Here is a 15,608-nt window from a genome sequence, read left to right on the forward strand (position 1 = left end):
GGGCTTTCTTCATAAGACAAGCCCTTCAGTCCAGGCAGCATCCCAGTAAATCTCCTCTGCACTCTTCCGCATCCTTCCAATAATGAGGTGACCAGAATTGGACACAATATTCCAAGTGTGATCTAACCAGGGCTCTACAGAACTGCAGCATAACCTCGTGGTTCGTAAATTCAATCCCCCTGCTAATGAAAGCCAACACACCATACGCCTTAACTCTGGATGGCAACTTTGAGGGATCAATGGACCTAGACCCCAAGATCCCTCTGTTCCTCCACATTGCCAAGAATCCTACCCTTAACCCTGTATTCTGCAATCTATTTCAACCTTGCAAAGTGAATCAATCCACACTTTTCCAGGTTGAACTCCATCTGCCATTTCTCAGCCCAGTTCTGAATCCTGTCAACGTCCCATTGCAAACTACAACAGCCCTCCACCGACCTTTGTCATCGGCAAACTTACTTACATAAGTGGCACAATGAGTGGCACAATGGTTAGCACTGCTGCCTCACAGCGCCAGAGACCTGGGTTCAGTTCCCACCTCAGGTGACTGACTGTGTGGAGTTTGCACATTCTCCCCGTGTCTGCGTGGGTTTCCTCCGGGTGCTCCGGTTTCCTCCAACAGTCCAAAAATGTGCAGGTTAGGTGAATTGGCCATGCTAAAGCGGGTCGGTGTGGACTTGTTGGGCCGAAGGGCCTGTTTCCACACTGTAAGTAATCTAATCTAATCAACCCACCCTTCCACTTCCTCATCCAAGTCATCTATAAAAATCACAAAGAGCAGAGGTCCCAGAACAGACCCCTGCGGAACACCACTGGTCACCGAGCTCCAGGCTGAATACTTTCCATCTAGCACCACCCTCAGTCTTCTATGGACCAGCAATTCTGTATCCATACAGCCAGATTTCCCTGTATCCCATGCTTCCTTACTTTCTGAATGAGCCTACCATGGGGAACCTTATGAAAAGCCTTGTTAAAATCCATATAAACCACATTCACTGTTCATCCTTCGTCAACGTGTTTTGTCACATCGTCAAAGAAATCAACAAGGCTTGTGAGGCATGACCTGCCCCTCACAAAGCTATGCGGACTATTTAGGGTGTAGGTTTGCTCGCTGAGCTGTAGGTTTGATATCCAGATGTTTCATTATCTGGCTAGGTAACATCATCAGTGGCGACCTCCAAGTGAACCGAAGCTGTTGTCTCCTGCTTTCTATTTATATATCTTTCTCCTGGATGGGGTTCCTGGGGTTTGTGGTGATGTCATTTCCTGTTTGTTTTCTGAGGGGTTGACAGATGGTATCTAGATCTATGTGCTTGTTTATGGCATTGTGGTTGGAGTGCCATGCCAGAGAATTCCTAGAGGCCTGGCACTCCAACCACAATGCCTACACCCTAAACCCTACACCCTGAGCTACAAACCTTCACAAACCTTGCTATATGGACTACCTCGAATCAAGCTATGCTTTTCCAAGTAATCATAAATCCTGTCCCTCAGAATCCTCTCCAAAACTTTGCTCACCACTGGCGTAAGGCTGACAGGTCTGTAATTCCCAGGATTATCCCTATTCCCTTTCTCGAACAAGGGAATAACAACATTTGCCACCCTCCAACCATCTGGCACTGCTCCTCCATTTCTTTGTTCCTCATTATAAATTCCCCCATTTCTGAACGTGTGGGACCTAAATTACTTTTCAACAATTTGTTTCTCTTTACATATCTCTCAAACTTTTACACTCAGTTTTTAAATTTTCAGCAAGCTTACTTTCAATCTATTTTCCCCTTCTTGATCAATCCCTTGGTCCTCCTTTGCTAACTTCAGAAATGTTCTCAAGCCTCAAGTCTATTGTTTTTTCATGCCAACTTGGATGCCTCTTTTATGCATCTAAAACTATCTCTAATTTCACTCGTAAGCCACGGTTTGGCCACTGACTTCTTGCACCAGTCAGGAATAAACAATTTTTGCTGTTCACCCATTTGCTCTTTGAATGTATGCCATTTGCCCATTCACGGTCATTCTGTTCAGTAACATTTCACAGTCCATCAAAGCCAACTCACGCCTCATACGATCCTAGTTTCCCTTAAAGATTCAGGGCCCTAATCTCAGAATCAACTACCTCACTCTACATCTTGATGAAGAATCTGATCATATCATGGTCGCTCACACATTATCATTATTCCTTTCTCATTACATGGAGGAGCCAGTGTTGGACTGGGGTGGACAAAGTTTAAAAAAAAAAAAAAATCACAACACCAGGTTATAGTCCAACAGATTTATTTGGAAGTACTAACTTTCAGAGTGCTGCTCCTTCATCAGGTAACTGTGGAGCAGGTCCATAAGACAATTTATAGCAAAAGATTACAGCGTCATGCAACGAAATGATATATCAAACAAACCTAGATTGTTATTAAGTCTTTCATTTTTTAGAATGGGTTGTCGGTTCATTAATATGTAAAACCCAGAACTTCTTTTAAGTCACATTCTCAAGATAACTTAAGATTTTATTTAAAAAAAGGTGACATCTCAGCTCAGACAGTGCATTGAATTCCACTTTGGAAATAGAACCAGTCTGACTCAAGATCAGGATACAGACAGATCCTAACCTACACCTTTAATGCATTGTCTGAGCTGAGATGTCACTTTTATTAAATAAAACCTTAAGTTACCTTGAGAATGTGACTTATGCAACCCATTCAAAAAGACGAAAGACTTAACAGCAATCTAGGTTTGTTCAATATATCATTTCAGTTGCATACAAATTCTGTGTTTTATGGTCCTGCTCCACAGCTACCTGATGAAGGAGCAGCACTCCAAAAGCTGTTTTCTAGTTGGTTCTTCAATGTATTGGTCTACAGTATCGTGACTAATTTGATTCACCCAATCTACATGAAGATAAAGTCACCCATAATAAAAATGCTCCTTTGCTACATCATCTCTGATTTCCTGTTTAATGCCATTCCCAACATCACCACTGCAGTTTGGCTAATTTTGTTTTGGCCTTTGGTATTTCTCAATGCTACCTACACAGCTCCTACATTGTCAGAGGTAATATTTTTCGTCAATATTGTGTTTACATCCTCTATAACAAGTAATGCAACTCCACCACCTTTTCCTTTTTGTCTGCCCTGCCTAAATAATGAATACTTCTGGATGTTCAGTTCCCATCCTTGATCATCCTACAGTCATGTCTCCATAATCTCAACTATATCATACCCATTTACAGCTATTTGCATGACTAATTCATCCACTTTGTTTTGAATGTTCCATGCACTGGAAATGAGCCCAAGCTTCCCATACAGAGGAGGAGCACATGACAATTTCAAACTCTACTGCCTTGAGTTACTTTTAAGATTAAATCTTTTGGAAGACACTTCACATTAAATAATATTGATTTCCCAGGGCCCTTCTTTCCTGTTCATTGTTACTACAAAGCACAACCCTTAGAAACTATAAACCAGAAAAAGACCTTACAAATAATAAGAGATAAAGGTCATAAATAATTGATCTGACTTTACCTACTACTTACCAATCAAATTATGAAAATTATTTTAAAAAACGTAAACAATAAAACTCATCTCCAGCTTCAAGAGCGTGAAGAATAGATTTCACACAAAATCACGTAGCACATACATAGAGTCACAGAGATGTACAGCACGGAAACAGACCCTTCCATCTAACCCATCCATGCCAACCAGATATCCCAACCCAATCTAGTCCCACCTGCCAGCACCCGGCCCATATACCTCCAAACCCTTTCCTATTCATATACCCATACAGATGCCTTTTAAATGTTGCAATTGTACCAGCCTCCACCACTTCCTCTGGCAGCTCATTCCATACACGTATCACCCTCTGTGTGAAAAAGTTGCCCCTTAGGTCTCTTTTATATCTTTCCCCTCTCACCCAAAACCTATGCCTGACCCCAGGGACTCCCCGACTGCAGGGAAAAGACTTTGCCTATTTACCCTTTCCATGCCCCTCATAATTTTGTAAACCTCTATAAGGTCACCCCTCAACCTCCGTCGCTCCAGGGAAAACAGCCCCAGCCTGTTCAGCCTCTCCCTATACATAAATGAAAAATTAAAATGTTTTGTGTTGAGGCTATAAATGGACATTAGTAGTATGAATCCATACAGACTAAAAAAAAACTTTAGTAGAAAGTGAGGACTGCAGAAGCTGGAGATCATAATCGAGAGTGTGGTGCTTAAAAAAAAGCACAGCATGTCAGGAGGCATCCGAGGTTTCGGGCAAAAGTCCTTCATTACGAATGAGGCTTGTGGGCTGGGGCTTATAAAGAAATGGGAGGCGGCTGGGGGGGGATGGAGCTGGGAAAGCAATAGGATGGGGGAGAAGGTGGAGCGGAGAGATAGGAAAGGCAATGCACAGGTCAAGAAAAAAAAACTTAGGTCAGACTTTAAAATAACAAGAGTCTTTTTTCGCCTGTCAATCTAGTTTAGAAGTACTGAATCGGTTTGAACTGGATAGAAGATTCACTATTCCTATAGCAGTTCCAAGTCCTGCCAGAACTTTTTAAATGGTTACGAGAAAAACGGATTTTCTTTTCGGCTTTCTTCCGCTCCGATCCAGATCAGGTCAGAATTAGCTCTCAGCTAAAAGGCAGCGATCTATGGGATCGATCCTGAAGTGAAAGTCTGTCAAACTTCACAGAAAGAATACTGAATAGCAAGAAAAAAAAACTACAAACCGTGATACTGAGAATCCACGAAACGAACATTTTTCTCACTGTTCTCCGCGCCTATCTTTTCAAAACCGGAAGAAGTTACAAGAGCGGAATCACAATTGTTCTGAAAAAAGTGCCCACAGCGAACTTAGTCACCTTTCAAGGCACTTAAAGAGAAACGGATGTGAAAACTGAATAATAGTTGCCCAATTTTTAAACAAAAAAAAATCAAACTATAAAAACATCCCATTCAATCGCTTGAAGTCTGCCCCACGTGATTTAAAGCGATGTAAGACGTCGAGCCTTCTGCACAGGGTTCCTAGCCTCTGGAGTGCTTTTGTAGCCAACGTCAGAACAAATGACTGAAAACAACAAATGCTGGTGATCATAGTGGGTCAGGCAGCATCCATGGGGAGACAGCAAACTAATGTTTCTAATCTAGATGACTCTTCATCAGAGCTGATGTGTGGAGGGGATAGCATTTATGCAATGGAGTGGGGGAGGGCAGTACTGGTGGAGAAAGGATGTTCATAGTTCAGATTAAGTGATCAGAATGGGAGAACAATGGTGTGTCTAAGTGCCAGACTGGGAAGGACAGACAGTCCCGCTGGAGTAGGGGAAGGGGAGAGAACTCATGGTGACAGACAATGTAACAAGTAAAGCTAAAAGAAATGGGTTCACAATGTGAAGGTATTGAACTCACCAAGTCCAGAAGGTTGTAAAGTGCCTAGTTTGAAGCGCTGTAGCATGCTGAGGACAGAGAAGCGTATATGCAAGCAGGACCCTGTGTTAAAACGATCTGTTACAGGAAGGTCAAGGTCACACTGCACACAGAGCATGAGATGTTCTGCAAAGTGTCACCCAATCTATGTTTGATTTCTCCAATGTACAGTCGGCCACATTGGGTGTAGCAAATATGATAGGGAGAAAGTGAGGACTGGAGATGTGTTGCTGGAAAAGCGCAGCAGGTCAGGCAGCATCCAGGGAACAGGAGAATCGACGTTTCGGGCATAAGCCCTCCTGAAGAAGGGCTTATGCCCGAAACGTCGATTCTCCTGTTCCCTGGATGCTGCCTGACCTGCTGCGCTTTTCCAGCAACACATCTCCGGCTCTGATCTCCAGCATCTGCAGACCTCACTTTCTCCAGAAAGTGAGGACTGCAGATGCTGGAGATCAGAGTCGAGACTGTGGTGCTGGAAAAGCACAGCAGGTCAGGCAGCCTCCAAAGAGCAGGAGAATTGATGTTTCAGGCAGAAGCCCTTCATAAGGAGTGGTGAAGGGGTTCCTGACAAAGGGCTTCTGCCTGAAACTTGACTCTACTGCTCCTTGGATGCTGCCTGACTTGCTGTGCATTTCCAGTACCACACACTCGGCAGCAAATACAATTACACAAGATTGGATGAAATGCTGCTCCACCTGGAAAGACTGTTTCGGCCCTTGGATGGTGAGCAGGGAGGACGTGAAAGGGCAGGTATTGCACCTTCTGCGGTTACATGGGAAGGTGCCATGGGAAAGGATGGTGGTGTTGGTGGTCGAGGAATGGACTAGTGTATCCCAGAGGGAATGATCCCTGCGAAATATGGACAGGAGAGTGAGGGGGGAAGATGTGTTTAGTGCTGGCAGAATGCCATGTATTTTTATGGCGAGTTCCGTTGAACTACTGGTTAATGGTAAGGTGCAGTTAATGGTAACCCCATGGAAATTGATAGTGGGAGATTCAATGTTGGTAACATCACTGATGATTAGATTGTGATGGTCATTGCCTGGCACTTGTATGACATGAATGCTGCTTGCTCACAAAAAAAAAGAGACAAATATAAAAGGAGACTCTGAGGTTAATTTCTGTGACAGATTGTCCTAGAAATATGGGAATAAAGATACCTGTTAAGGGACAGGCATTCAAAACAAGGGAGAATCCCTTAAATACAGGACAGCCTGGGTCCCACTGATAGGCTGCCAAATTCCTTCCCACAAGTTTGAAGTTACACTTTGAGACTGAAAATGCTGGAACTTCATTGAGTGTGTTTCTTACAGTTCTTCATGACAGAAACATTGTTCAGCATTGATGTACATCCACATGACAATTAGTTCTTAGCTCTTATAAATACTTTCTTTTTAAAAAATCTCCATCCCAATATAACTGTTCCAATCATTAATTTTCTTTTCAATAGTAAGGACGATTAACGATTGAGCAATTGAACACCTTAAGAGTCTTTGGTAGTTTATTTTCTTTTCTCAGAAAAAACATTGTTCACAGTAACACTAGTGATCGGATGTTGTGCCTCTGTTATTTAGATTTGTCATTCAACGTTCTCAGTGTTGAGGTGAGTTGGCACACTGCACAGATGACATTGTGCCTGTTGCTCCTTGTGATGCTGGAGATCTGCTTGATGTTCCTAATGTTGTGCTCCTTAGTGTTGATGTTCCTTGCTGGTGAAGCTATTGATGTTATTTCACTGGTTAGTCATGTTGTTGCTGGTGAGGATGACCTTTACTGCTTTTCCAGTTCAGGTGTAAATCGAATATGAACTCTGTTCTTTCTCACTTGATTATCTGGTTCAGTGTCAATGTTGTATGAGCTTTTTATGAATAAATCCTGTATATGCACAGTTTGTCCTTTCAGCAACTCAGGCTGTATTTGACATACGTGTTAACCTCAAGATGATGAACTGGGGGAAACAAAAACAAGGGATTCTTGGCTGGAGGAGCAGTGGGTGTTGCTGACAAGGCTGTAGGAGCAGGCAACACCCACCTCTGTTAGCAGAACATCCCCACTCCAAATATCCAGCTGTTAAAATCAGAGAACTCTATAGAGAGAAAAATTTTGGCCAGTGCTGCTGCTGTATCTCATGGCAGAGTGTCTGTGCATAGGCATTGTGCTGTCTCCAGACTGTGTATGTGCAAACGCTCTGAGCAGTTTCTTCATTCACTGTAGGAGATAAATGGATTTCAAAGAAGCCCATTCCCAGGAGATGGGACATCAATTTGAATTGGAGAGGTGTGTTCATTGCAGAGTTTTCAGTAGGTTACTAAGGATGTATAGGGGTCACTGGAGAGCAGTTCAAAAGGCAGGGACTGACAAGACAATGAATTGCAAAGAGAGAGAGATAGTAGATTCTGTTAGAAGTGTAGGTAACAATGGTTTACAACAATTTCCAATAGCAGTTGGATGCTCCTTCTGTCAGAACTCAGGCCAAGTTCTACGAGTTATTAGGCAGCTAGGTGTTGAAGTCAGGGCTCAGTAAAAGTTTTGGAAGTTGTGGTGGGCTACTAGTAAATTAGTGAAGTTAAGAGTGGGTTTGAAAAGCCCATAAGCAATATTTACCTAATGCAGCTGTGCAAGAATTGAGCTCAGGGAAAAGCACAAGAAAAGATCTATGCTTGTAGGTGAAAAGCTGGTGGGCCATGTCGAGTCTTCACTGAGTCTTCATCCTCCTTGGTCCACAACTTCCAGAATGGTCTGTGGCCATTGGGCAATGGGGTCATGAGCTAGACCCCATCATCCAATGGGGTCGTGCCAATACTCCACTGTGGCCATGCCAGGGAGGTATAAAGTGCACACTCAGGCAGTCAAGATGCCAGAAAGTCTGATTGGCACTTCTCCAATACACAACCTTCAGGCTGTTTGTAACTGGTTCCCCCAAACATCTTTGACCTTGGTTTTCACTGTTCTCTGTCACTGATAGGTGCTGGCTGCAGTTTAATTTGGTTTGGCCAATTTTCTGTCAGGACAAACCTGAGTTCTCTCGCTCTAGGTCAATTTAGAATCTCAAATTTTGGGTCTGTTGCCAGGTGACCACAGATTCTCCTGTTGATCCCTTGAAGTGTCAAGTGAAAATAAGATCAGAGGTTCAGACCATGCACTCATGCAGACATGCATCAAGTCTCAGACAGATAGCCTAACTCCCTGAGTTACTGCATTGCCCATCATACATAGATAATAATCCCCTATACACTAGCTATCTTCTTTATGCATAGTAATAAGCTTAACAGTATTTTATACAAATAACTTAATACATAAACTAAGAATTTAGCCACTATTTATATATACTGGCTCACCTTCAAGCCTCTTTGGCAATTAGCAGCATGTGGTAGAGTAAAATTCATAACGTGTAACAATTTACATCATTCTATCACAACACAGTCTGGGTTCATTCATTTCTTGGCTTCTGCTGCAGGAGCCTAGAGTCCATAGTTAGCTATTCCCATTCACCAGACCTATTTCCATAGCCGTCTAAATTCATCACTTTAAAATGTATAGCCAGCTCTCTTTTGAAACCTCCATCACTCCCCCAAGCAGCGCATTCCAAATCCTAACAATTCTGAGTAAAAAGGTTTTTCCTCACCTGACTCCTAGCTCTCTTGCTGACAGTCTTGAAATTGTGACCCCTAGTTAGACATGCTAAATTGTCGAAATAGAATATCCTTCTTTACCCTGTCAAAATTGTTCATAATTTAGAAAACATCATTAAAACTTCACCTCTTAATCTTCTTTGCTCCAAGGAGAATAACCCTAATTTCTCTATTGCTTTCCTTGTATATAAAATTCTTCATTCCTGGTATTGTTCTGGTAAATCTCCTTTGAAACTTATCCAGGGCTTTAACATCCTTCCTTAAATAAGGTGCCCAGAACTGAACACAATACTCCAAATGTGGTCTGACCAATGATTTTTAGAGGTGTAACATCACTTCTGAAGAAAGGTCACTGGACCTCAAAACATTAATTCCAATTTCTCTCCACAAATGCTGCTTGACCTACTGAGGTTTTCCAGCAATTTCTGGTTTTGTTTTGGATTTCTAGCCTCCTCAGTTCTTTGGTTTTTCTGCAGCATCACTTCCTTGCTTTTATACTCTATGTCTCTATTTATAAACCCAAGGATCCTATAAGCATTAACAACTGTTTTGACTTGCCAGCCCACCTTCAGAGAATCATGCATGTGAACCCCTCCTGTACTCCCCTCAAAGTTATATCAATGAGTCTGTATTGTCTCTATGTCTTTCTTCTACCAAAATGCATTACCTGACATTTCTCCCAGTAATCCCCAAAAGTTTGTTTGAGTTCATCACTGATATCGACAAAGCTCTCACTTCTCTTCTGGATGTCTGTGCTCAATTAGGCCTACCTTGCCTGGTGTGTGTGGCCTCATACAAAAGGTGTTTTGGATGTTACATGTAAAGGTCCCATGCTAGTAGTTGTGCAATGTTCTCCCTTTCCCTTGTATGCAATCCTGGTGATGTCTATGTTCAGTGTCCGAATCTCTGCAATACAAATTAGAATGCTGTTTGTCCGAAAACCACACAAGGCATGTTTATTTGAATATACAGAGTCGGGGGTACACAATTATTTCTTTTGTCTGCTAACATCTATTCAGAGTGGTACATACGAGGCTTCCCTCTTTCTCAACAGCATACAGAAGGTCCTGTTTGAATTTGAACCATGCTCACACTCAGGTAATGCTGGCATTTTCCAACTCGAAGACTTGTAACCCATTTTGAGTTTGTGTTATGATCAGGATCCCCAGGACCAGGGCCACAGTCTTTCCTGGGGTTCCCTTAAAATCATTGTTAAACCAGACCTTAGTCAATTGCTGTAATTGACAATTTGAAGTCTCTCTTCCTGCAGAGCAAATACTCTATCTGCTCAGGACCTGTTCTTGCTTAGCTTGCTTGAGGTTTGCCCTCAACTGTTTGATCATCCATTGGCCATAGATGCCGCACAGGGACCTATTCTGCTCCTTACTGTCATCATCTCTTTTTCCTCGGATGATCTTGTTGATGGTCCTGGTGTGCTCTCTAGCACAGTTACTATGTTGGTTGTCTGTGATTTTCTTTTATTTGCCCTCGGCATCTTGCTGACTGTTCAGATTAATTTTATCCAAGGGCTGTTTAACTTGCTTGCTTAAAATTCTGAACTTATTGTCCAAATTAGTCACATCAAGAGTATTGACTGTGGACACTCCTGCTCTGTAAGCTGTTGCCAAATCATTCAAAATCTTATACAAATCCCGCTGGCCTGGGTCTGGCCTCCCCCCTTGTCAATCTCTGTTTCCATCCTAATAGCCAATGAGTCAAATACAAGTATAATTTCTGAAGTTGGGAAGGGCACCATTCTGGAAGCTGGGTTCAGGATTTATCTAACCCCGCTGGTACCAATTCACGGTGTACATTGTCGTCCAGGGGTTTTGCCTGTGTGTTTTAAAATCACCCTATTTTGTGGTGCTCAGGTAGTCCTCGGACAAACACATGCACTTTCTGGCTGCTTTTAGCCCTTTTTAAATTTTGTATCGGACATAGTTCCCCCTTCGACCTTCCTGGGGCATTGTTGCCCAATTTTACAGCCCTTTCTCTGGACCGGTAGCCAAACATACCATTTCAGTACATCTGTTTGTGGAGAACGCTACCTGTCACCCATGGTGTCTATACTCAGGTGGTAATACTTTGACTCTCGTTTGTCTTTCTATACATAACCCGTTGGTTGTTACAGCCAAACATCACGGATTGTTGGGATGGACCTACAAAGCACCATCCCCACATTTGCCTGCCTCCAATGGGACAAACCACTGAGAGCCGGGATATGTGTACTCTTGCCCAATTATTGCTTCTGACAATCACATCCTGGTATCCAGCCAATGATTAGACCAACAGACTGTATGTCATCAACCTGAAGAGGGGATCAAAGTGGCATCTATTGTTATGCTAATGTAATATCTGACCAAGTTTAGATATCTCCCCACCCTTCTCCATCTGTGGAGATATTTTTCTAACTCTGTTTGGTTCTGGTCTGCATTCAGCTAAACTCCGTCCAAAATTTACTTTTATTGAATTCTCTCAATTCCCCTCTTGTCAGTCAATTATGTTTGTGTCAGGCCCTCACTTCAAACTGGCAGGGTGGAAGTGGGTTGGTGCGATGCAAGCGTCAGAGGTCCAGATGATTAAAACTTAGATGATGGGATGAAAAATGGTCAAAAGACAAAATAGCCTTTAATTTGAGTAAGATGAAGATGAGACGAGAAATGGCCAAAGCATGAAGGTGGCTCAAAGATGATAATGATAATGATGGCTAGCTATCATAACATATGGTGCTGTAACCCTGGACAACTAGTCTTGACTGGAAAATTTGGGTTTTTGACAATATTCCTCTATGACCATAATGGATTAGCTTGGCATCAGGGTTGCGGTGTAATAAGGGTAGGTGGATGTGTGTCTGCATTTCTGTGGGTGGGTGTATGTGCATGTGGGCGGATGTAATGGTGAGTGGGTGTGTGAGAGTGGTTGGGTCTGTGTCTGTATTTGTGGGACTGGGTAGATGTGTGTGCATGTGTGTGGGTGGGTATGTCAGCAGCTGTGTGAATAAGTGTGTGATTGGTATGTATGTTGGTGTGTGGGTATGTGAGTAGGTGGGTTTGTGTGTGGGCAAGAATCAAGCCTCCTGCCTGGGTGGCAGGGCTCTAGATACCAGGGACTTGCTCCTCCAACAAGCCTTGGTTGGAATATTGGAATGACTGTGTTAGTAAAGGGGCTGTATCTGTCTCTGGGCCAGAGCGCCACACTGGACGCTTTCTTGGGCAGACTGTCTCTAACCATCCCTTTCACTTCAGGGCTGCTGCATGCTGAGGTCATGCCTTTGTTGGCTGGAAGTGGTGGGGCTAGCTGTGGTTCAGTTCCTGAGTGGCGAGGCCTCAGAAGTGACAGTGTCCATAGCTAGTCCAGGATCCTGGCCTGGATCCGTAAGGCTTGTCCTTGATCAGGACTTGGATTAGGATCCACTTGCCCCAGTTCCAATAGAAGTCCACGAACGTGCTATACATTTACAAGAGAGAGGCAACACACGTATGGCCACCCTCCTGTCCTGAATCGAGTGGCACTATGCACCGACTGGAGTTGGTTATCCAAGGCCAATCAGTGATCTGTGGCACTAGGATATTGTTAAATTTAAGTAGTATTCTGACTTAGAGGCATTCAGTCATAATCCCACAAATGGTAGCTTCGCACTATTGGCTCCTCAGCCAAGCACATATACCAAATGTTTGAACCTGCAGTTCCTGTCATACTGAGCAGGATTACTATTGCAACAACGTATCATCAGGGTAAAACTAACCTGTCTCATGATGGTTTAACTTTGTAATTCTTTCTCATTCTTGGTATATCTATTCTCCAGCTTGTTCTTCCATTTCCTCCCAGTCTATCTTTTTATCACCATCCCCATCTGATTCTGTTGTCCCAAATGCGCACATCATTCCCATTTGCATGGAAGGTTGCCACTTTTTCAATCTCGTGCTGGAGTGTTCAAAGCACGGGCTCTATTTTCTTTGCCTGCTCTGTAGGTTTCTGCATTTCTCAGTGAGCTCATCCATAGCTTTTTTGGGCTGTACCCTGATCACTGACCGTGTGTTGCGCCTTCTGGTGTACTCCATCACACTGGGTCTGAAACTGTTCCAAGTGTACTGCCCACCTGGTTCTTCTGCTCTGCTGCTTTGACTCTTAATTTCTCCACTTTCTGCTATATTTCTTCCACTCCCTGACTTAGCTTCACCACCTCCCGTTCTCTGTCTCTCAGCTGCTCCACACAGCTGGTTATTACTATCCTGATGAAGCGCTTTTGCCCGAAACATCAATTTTCCTGCTCCTCGGATGCTGCCTGACTTGCTGTGCTTTTCTAGCACCACACTCTCGACCTTTATCACGATAGTTTGTTAAGTTTTAAAGCACTCTTACTTTCAGCTTTCCATGCCACCTTCCTGCATTTCTGTCCCACAGGTCCCAGACCTAATATTTGCTCACTGCAATGGTTGACTCACTTGGGCCACTTCTTATTTAGGTATTTCCTTAGTATCTCTTCCCACTCTGGGCACTGTGCCATTCCTCGTATTAGTTCCTTTTAATTTACTGCTCTCTTTGTTGTGGGTCCCTTAACTTATATTTGCTACTTTTTTTCACTTCTCTGTGACTCTGAGTTCCTGACATTTTCACTATTTCTTACCTAGTGGGTCTCTGACCCTACTTTAGCTTCTCTGTATCCGCGTAGGTCCTCTGACTCTGTATTCAGCTTCCTTGACGCAGATTTCCTTGAGTCCCCAACCCTATAATAGTCTATGGCTGTTTGTCGTCCTCACATTACAAGCATTTGGTTTACGGCCCAATCACTGGTTGGAAGCCTCCATCCTCTTTTACCCACTTGAATCCTGTCACATGGGGTAGCTGCCCTTTTAAATCAGGCTCAGGCTGGAGGTCGGAGAGTTCAAGGTTAGTGGGGTTTGACATTGGAAGTTATACAAATAATTCTAATTGAAGAGCACACAGGAACATGTTGTCTGTGCTTTGGACATATCGACCAGTTTATGTCAAAACATATTATCCAAGTGCTCATCAGTGAAACAGATAAAGGGATACAGAATTCGATTTGTGGTTCAACTCAATTTTAATAATGAAATATTCTTTATTGAAAACACCATGTGTGCATTTCCCAAATTCTCACAATATTTACTCTGTATCTAGCTCTATCTGTCTGAGAAATCATGTTACCTGCAACAATCTACATATTTGAGCTGGGCCATTGGAACCTCCTCCCTCTCTGACATACAGCTGGCTGTCTTTCATAAAGTGGGTCAGGACAGATCTTGTCTCTCTCGCTGGTCAGAACTCCGCTGCTGGACCAGGTTCCTCCTCCTTAGCCTGCACCTTCCAGAATGTTCTGCGGCCGTTGGCCAATGGGATCATGAGCTAGGTTCAAAGTATCCAATGGGGTCACGCCAATACTCCACTGTGGCCATGAAGAGGTGTAAAGTGCATAGCAGAAAGTGAGGACTGCAGATGCTGGAGACCAGAGCTGAAAATGTGTTGCTGGAAAAGCACAGCAGGTCAGGCAGCATCCAAGGAGCAGGAGAATTGACATTTCGGGCATAAGCTGAAGAAGGGCTTATGCCCGAAACGTCGATTCTTCGGTACCTTGGATGCTGCCTGACCTGTAAAGTGCATACTCAAGTAGTCAAAATGCCAGAACGTCTGATCAACACTTCTCCAATACACAACCCTCGGGCTGGTTGGAACTGGTTCCCCCAAACCTTTCTGACCTCTTTGACCTTGATTTCCGCTGTTCTCTGTAGTCAATAGCTGCTGACTACTGTTTAATTCAATTTGGCCAATTTTCTGTCAGGCCTGAGTTCTCCAGCTGTGTGTCAATTTAGAATCTCCAATTTTAGATCGGTAGTCATCTGACTAGTGACCTTCCAGATATAGCAGGAGCTTGTGAATTGTCAAAAGTTGCTTGTGTCACCTGCTGCAACCCAGAAGAGTCTTAGGCTGCAAACAAAGGTCCACACAGAACTGCTGACAGTCTCAGCAAGTCCCATTACTACCCTTACTAACAGGAGATGACAAAGCACTGTGACAGACTCCTTGAAGAAATGATACTGCTCCTCACTGAGGTCCAAGAAGGAAGTAATGCTTGAACAGCCTGTTCTCTTGCATAATGCTTCCCTCATCCACTAATTCATAGAGTCATAGAGGTGTACAGCATGGAAACAGACCCTTCGGTCCAACCCGTCCATGCCGACCAGATATCCCAACCCAATTTAGTCCCACCTGCCAGCACCCGGCCCATATCCTTCCAAACCTCATATACCCATCCAAATGCCTCTTAAATGTTGCAAATGTACCAGCCTCCACCACATCCTCAGGCAGCTCTTTCCGATAGGAAGACCAGAATTGCACGCAATATTCCAACAGTGGCCTAACCAATGTCCTGTACAGCTGCAACATGACCTCCCAACTCCTGTACTCAATACTCTGACCAATAAAGGAAAGCATACCAAATGCCGCCTTCACAATCCTATCTACCTGCGACTCCACTTTCAAGGAGCTATGAACCTGCACTCCAAGGTCTCTTTGTTCAGCAACACTCCCTAGGACCTTCCCATTAAGTGTATAAGTC

The 15,608-nt window shown here is 43.5% G+C and overlaps 1 protein-coding gene across 2 annotated transcripts in view; it reads right to left on the reverse strand.

The window, feature by feature from the left end:
- LOC122543384 (tumor necrosis factor receptor superfamily member 14-like) overlaps positions 1 to 4,890 on the reverse strand; it is a 59,162-nt gene extending 54,272 nt beyond the window's left edge. Inside the window, exon 1 of one of the 2 annotated variants that reach the window (XM_043682062.1) lies at positions 4,703 to 4,890. In XM_043682062.1, coding sequence (XP_043537997.1) covers positions 4,703 to 4,732 — 30 coding nt within the window. In that variant the 5' untranslated portion in view covers positions 4,733 to 4,890. The remainder of the gene's footprint in view (positions 1 to 4,702) is intronic. The other variant, XM_043682063.1, reaches the window with a different exon arrangement.
- Between the last annotated feature and the right edge of the window lie 10,718 nt (positions 4,891 to 15,608).

The sequence above is a fragment of the Chiloscyllium plagiosum genome, chromosome 43 (genome assembly GCF_004010195.1).
Source record: "Chiloscyllium plagiosum isolate BGI_BamShark_2017 chromosome 43, ASM401019v2, whole genome shotgun sequence".
NCBI classification, from domain to species: Eukaryota; Metazoa; Chordata; class Chondrichthyes; order Orectolobiformes; family Hemiscylliidae; genus Chiloscyllium; species Chiloscyllium plagiosum.